The sequence below is a fragment of the Chaetodon trifascialis genome, chromosome 9 (assembly GCF_039877785.1).
Source record: "Chaetodon trifascialis isolate fChaTrf1 chromosome 9, fChaTrf1.hap1, whole genome shotgun sequence".
NCBI classification, from domain to species: domain Eukaryota; kingdom Metazoa; phylum Chordata; class Actinopteri; order Chaetodontiformes; family Chaetodontidae; genus Chaetodon; species Chaetodon trifascialis.
The window spans coordinates 12,390,828-12,396,807 of record NC_092064.1 but is presented as its reverse complement, the minus strand read 5'-3'; the positions used below and the strand labels follow the sequence as shown (position 1 = coordinate 12,396,807).

The window sequence follows — 5,980 nt, the reverse complement described above, 5'->3', positions numbered from 1 at the left end:
AGACGTGGCTGTGCTCTCTGCATTTTCTGTCAATCATTGACTCGACTATTGAGGCTTACTGTGTCTGTGTGCAGTTTGTGTAGTGAGGTACCTTTCCATTGCGTACTCAGTGTAACAGCACTCACTCACCATGCTGGCAGTTAGCAGATAACACTTGTGAGATGTTTATACGAGGTTCCAGTCCTTTATAGGCTCGCTGTGTGCTCAGGAGGGAAACTTTCAACCAGTGCCAGTGAAGTGTGAGGAGTGGCCACTCAGACAGGCTCTTTACTTCATCACTGGTGTGAGGATGCAGAGCAGGTCCAGTGTGAGAGGAGGTGATGGACATCTGAATTCTATCAGCAGCGCGTCTTGGAGCGGACATTGTTATTGAGCACATTATTTACGTGCAAGACTGATGTTTGAATTATTTTAGGAGGACATTTTTTTCACTGCATCTGCATCAAATTGTGATATTGCTGGTTACACAAAAAATGACCACCAATCCGGTGAGTTTTCATTTATGTTTTACTCATATCAGGTTGAGGACTTTCTTAAATAGAAATATACACACTGTTTCCATAGAGTAACTCCCATTCATGTTAGAATAATTCCAGTATTAAAAATGTGTGTATGATTTTGTATTTAAAATGCTGACAAACGTCATTTGTACATTTACATTTTAGCTATTTTTTCTGAAACTTGAATCTACTTTACAAGCAAAAAAAAGTTCTTAAATGAACACTTTATTCTCATCACCCATGCTTTACTGACAGCATCTGGACTCAGGTTCTCGTTTCATCCATGAAGAGGACGAGAGGAAACTTCCTCCACCCAGCCGATCTGATGTTAAGCCTCAGTATGTTCATCATGTGGCCCCGAAACCCCCACCTGAGATCAGCCAGTCCATTCCCAAAGGCAAAGGTAGTCCAGTGTCCTTTTCATTTAACTCTCCATTCATACTGATGGCGTGACTTTAATGCGACTGTTGCAACAGTGGCTTTGTGCGGGCTTTAAATATAATTCTTCAAAGAATGATTATTGCAAGCAAAATACATCTACATGCATATTCCAGTGTTAAATGTACATGGGATGGATGTGAAATGACCTGTAATTTGGACATTGGTGGAGTTCTTTATACAGATGTTTTTATCAGATTAAACTGAGACGAACCTGGCTGAGAAGGCACATTCATTAAACACATTTAAGGCGTGAGTTAGCTGTGTGTTAACGTGTCTCCACGTGAGTCACGGTGTCTGTCGTCCTGTCAGATGTAAAGAAGAGGTGTGTGAAGTTCACCGTGGCTGCTGTGATCTCCCTGCTGCTCCTCCTGCTGCTGGCTGGAATCCTCCTCGCTTATTACTGTGAGTGCAGCATTACCCCGTAACACTGACTCATATGCTATGACCACCTTTACGTGAACCTGACACACACACACACACACACACACACACACACACACGCACGCACGCACGCACGCACACACACACACACACACACGCACACACACAGTATCATGTAAAATCCTTTCCTCTGCCTCATCTTGTGTCCCAGTCTCATCGACCTGTGTGCATGGGAGGCAGTGTGGGGATGGGAGCTGTGTGTGGGAGTCCCAGTGGTGTGATGGAGTGACGGACTGTCCTGCAGGCCAGGATGAAGCCAACTGCGGTAAACAACCTCATCCAGGGACACAACGCAGGATAAAACACACCTGCAAGCTCTTCATTCACCTTTACTGTTACAGAATACTGTTGACACATCTTATCCGGCGAAAAGGAACACCTTCATTTAGATCACATTGAAGCTCTGTGCCTCTTGTAGTTATTATAATTTAAATTTGACTTCAGACACTAAAGAGAACATCGTTGTTAGTTGCTTGTTTGTCTTTGCTGCTTGTGCTCAGTGAGGCTGCACGGTTCCAGTTTCCTGCTCCAGATCTACTCGGGTAATAACTGGAGGAGCATTTGCTCTCACAGCTGGACGGAGCAGCAGGGGAAGGCAGGCTGCCAGCATCTGGGATACAGCAGGTGAGATGTCCTCCTGTTTCACTGGATGTTGAAGCTCAGACTGTTTTCTCCTTATTCTGACGTGTGAAGGATTTAAATGAGGTTCTATTTTCCGTGATGTGGTTTGACAGGGGCACATATTATAAATCAGGCCAGCAGCAGACTGACTCTGATGATGGATTCTTAACAGTGAAGTCTGACTTGAGCCCAGGGGCATCCATACTACAACAGCTTGTGCTCAGGTGAGCGAACTGGTAGAGGTCAACCGGCATAAAATTGAAAATACTGACTCAATATTATCATTAATTCCATGTCAAATCTCTCTTTCTTTGTCATCTGCAGCAATACCTGTCCCAACAACAGTGTGGTGACATTGCGTTGCACTGGTATGTTATTCTCACACATACTAAAAACATAAAAATAAATGTTTCTTTCTGAAATACTAAAGGGGGGATATGATGATACACTGCTCAAAAAAATGAAGGGAACACTTATTCATCACAGTATAACACCAAATCAGTTAAACTTCAGGGATGTCACTCTGTCCATTTAGGAAGCACAAGTGATTGTGACTCAGTTCCACCTGCTTTGGTGCAAATGAAAGCGACAACAGGTGGAGTGGAGAAGCAAAATCAAACCATCCATCCATCCATTTTCTATGCCGCTTATCCCTTTCGGGGTCGCGGGGGGGCCGGAGCCTATCTCGGCTGTCAACGGGCGAGAGGCGGGGTACATCCTGGACCGGTCGCCAGCCGATCACAGGGCACATACACACAACCATTCACACTCACACTCACACCTAGGGGCAATTTAGAGTCACCAATCAACCTAATGAGCATGTTTTTGGTCTGTGGGAGGAGGCCGGAGTGCCCGGAGAGAACCCACGCATGCACGGGAAGAACATGCAAACTTCACACAGAAAGGCCTGACCCGGGAATCGAACCGGCGACCTTCTTGCTGTGAGGCACGCGCACTACCTGCTGCGTCACCGTGCAGCCCAAAATCAAACCAACCCCCCAAAAAAGAATGGTTCTGCATGTAGTGGCCACATACAATTGCTCTCTCCTTATCCTTCCTGACTGATTCTTCTCCAGTTTTGCACCAGAATTGGCAGGTCTGCCACTGGCACCCCGTTCTCTTCACAGATGAGAGCAGGTTTATACTGAGCACATGTGACAGGCCTCAAAGAGTCTGGAGACGCTGTGGTGAACGTCATCCAGCATGATTGGTTTGGCAGTGGGTCAGTGATGGTCTGGGGAGGCATATCCTTGGAGGGTCTCACAGACCTCCATGTCATAGCCAATGGTACCCTGACTGCTGTACCTGGAAGAAATCATCACAGTGATTGTCAGACCTTACGCTGGTGCAGTGGGCCCTGGGTTCCTCCTGGTGCAGGACTATGCCCAGCCTCATGTGGCCTGAGTATGTAGGCAGATCCTGGACGGCGAAGGCATTGATGCCATTGACTGGCCTTCAAGTTCCCCCGACCTAAATCCAATTGAGCACCTATGGGACGTTATGTATCAGTGCATCCGACGCCGCCAAGTACTGCCCCAGACTGTCCAGGTTTTAAAAAAGATTTAAAACAAGGCTTAAAGCATTTGCAAAGCTTTGTTATGTTTTTCACATATTTCTGTTAATTTTTTATTTTCATGTAGTACTGTACTGTTTCAGCTGAAACTATATGTGTAAAAGACAATCTTGCTGTCCGGTTAGTCCAAAAAGTCCACACTACTGGGAACATGACAAGACTATAATTATAGGTTTTATGAGATCAGTGTTCTGTATGTCTTTACACTGTAATTGTTACACTTTGACTCATACTGACTGTTATCGTTGCTGTTGCAGCAGTGAAATGCATCCTCTCTAACAGCAGTTTTGTCCTCAGACTGTGGGATTGGGGTGAACTCCAGCAGGGCCTCTGGGGGCCAGCTGGCCTCTCTAGGGGCCTGGCCTTGGCAGGTCAGTCTGCAGCTTGCAGGCTCTCACCGCTGTGGAGGAGCCATCATCTCCCCCTACTGGACAATCACTGCAGCACACTGTGTGGCCAGGTGAGGCCTTCTCCTCACACCTCTCAAAGCAGTGGCTGTGCTCTCATCCAGTTTGCATCCACTCTCTGCCGACTCTCTCTCCCCTGCAGGGCCTCCAGCCCTGGAGCCTGGACAGTGTATGCTGGGATAGTGGATCCATCAGACACTCTGTTTAACCCTGCGTACTCTGTGAGCTGCATCATAGCCCACGCAGGCTACAACAGTCTCACTCGCAGGAATGACATCGCTCTGATGAGGCTCTCTAAACCTCTGGACTTTGCAGGTGACATTTATTTAACCTTCCTGCATTGATATAAATGGGGTAGACAAAATAACAGAAACACCTTTTTAATACAACTACATCCTCCAAAATGATAATACACCTTTTTCAAAGTCATAAAGGATCCATTTTTACTTTCTTTTCTTTGGCAGCCTCCAGTAATGTCAGACCTGTGTGCCTCCCAAATGTTGGTCTGAACATCACTTCTCCTCAGAGTGGCTGGATAACACAATTTCATCACAGTGGAAATGGAGGTTATTCAGTCACAAGACATTTGTCTCTGTTTGCCTATAACCACGAACATTTTACATAAACAAATACTGAAGCGACTTGAATAACCTGAATTACTTCAATGTTATTTGACAGACTCTGGATCTCTGTACCTGACGGAGGCTCAGGTCTCTCTCATAGATACTGCAGACTGTAACAGCTCCATCGCCTACAGTGGCAGGATATCACAGGACATGTTATGCGCCACAGAGACGGAGGCAGTATCCAACAGGTGTCATGTAAGACAAATCAGTGATACACATCATTTTCTGTTGGAGGTGTGAAAATGAAGTTTAAATTCTAAAACCAAGACAAATGCAGCGAATAAACTGAACACAGAGCAGTTTGTTTTTTTATTGTATAGTGAGACCAGACGGACCGCCGCCACATTGGTCCACTGCCTTCAGGGTTGTGTTTAAACATTAGCTGCAAATAACACCCTTTTAATACAGACTCAAGAGATCCCGGAGAACAATGCATTCAAAGAAATCAGTTTTAACACAAGCGATAACAAACAAACACTCTTTATAATGGGACATTTTCCGCTACAAAGGCGTTTTTCTCGCACAAACTGAGCAGCGATAAACAAATAGTTCCTGTTCTTGAAAGAATTCAAAGCATGTCCATGCTCTTATGGAAGCCGCTCTGAGGCAAAGGCAAACAAGAGCTGCACTGTGTTCTGTACATAGCAACAGCTTTAACTAAATAGTTCCACTTTGTGACTTACATAACAAAGCATTTATACAGTCGAGTCAACAATGAATGTTAAGTTAGAGCTCTGAAATGGCAGCTGACCATGATATCATGTTTTATTTGAGCTATTCATTGCTTTTCATGGACCTAGAAAGAACTTAACTGCATCTTAAACTGAATAAATAACATCTGGTGTTAAAATTTCACAAAAGCAGCCATTGAGGGTGTTGGAAAGCTCTTGAGACTGAATCTGGGAATCTTGATAAGTGTTGCATGTGCAGTATCTTCCAGAGTGTGCAGTTGAGTTTTGTGCTTCTCAGACTGACAGCGGTGGCCCTCTAGTGTCCCTGAAGGATGGAGCGTGGTGGCTCGTAGGAGACAGTATTTGGGGGGACCGCTGCTCAGAGCACAACAAACCAGGTGTTTATGGCAACGTCACCTACTTTCTGGATTGGATTTACCATCAAATGAAGGTAAAAAAACAAAACAAATAATGGTTAGACTTGTAAAGGCAGTTAAAGAAAATCAGGATTATGTCCACATCATTTGTAGCATTTGGAATCTGCTCAGAGGACCAGATGTAATCAGGTTTATCTGTCTGGTGCACCAAGTAATACTGGTGGACTCATGCTGGATGTACAGTAATAACACCTTCACAGTGGAGTCTGAGTACAAGCTAGGATTTAATCTTTATCTGTCTTCATCAAGCCTGTAAATTGTTT

General features: G+C 44.9%; 2 protein-coding genes across 3 annotated transcripts in view; one reads left to right on the top strand and one right to left on the bottom strand.

Moving 5' to 3' along the window:
• vmp1 (vacuole membrane protein 1) overlaps nucleotides 1-5,980 on the bottom strand; it is a 198,003-nt gene that overhangs the window by 45,619 nt on the left and 146,404 nt on the right. The gene's annotated exons all lie outside the window — the stretch shown is intronic.
• Nucleotides 407-5,752, top strand: LOC139335871 (transmembrane protease serine 2-like). The gene is made up of 12 exons (XM_070969660.1): nucleotides 407-488; nucleotides 756-911; nucleotides 1,259-1,343; nucleotides 1,534-1,647; nucleotides 1,883-2,006; nucleotides 2,117-2,227; nucleotides 2,328-2,371; nucleotides 3,874-4,036; nucleotides 4,126-4,298; nucleotides 4,448-4,549; nucleotides 4,662-4,804; nucleotides 5,579-5,752. Exons 1-12 carry the CDS (start codon nucleotides 474-476, stop codon nucleotides 5,750-5,752), a joined length of 1,404 nt encoding a protein of 467 aa, XP_070825761.1. The 5' UTR covers nucleotides 407-473.

What these genes read in the sequence shown, in the direction of transcription:
- LOC139335871 (XM_070969660.1), top strand. An exon ending in AATCCTCCTCGCTTATTACT is followed by an intron (nt 1,344 to 1,533) that starts GTGAGTGCAGCA and finishes CTTGTGTCCCAG; the next exon opens with TCTCATCGACCTGTGTGCAT. An exon ending in CAGCATCTGGGATACAGCAG is followed by an intron (nt 2,007 to 2,116) that starts GTGAGATGTCCT and finishes GTGGTTTGACAG; the next exon opens with GGGCACATATTATAAATCAG.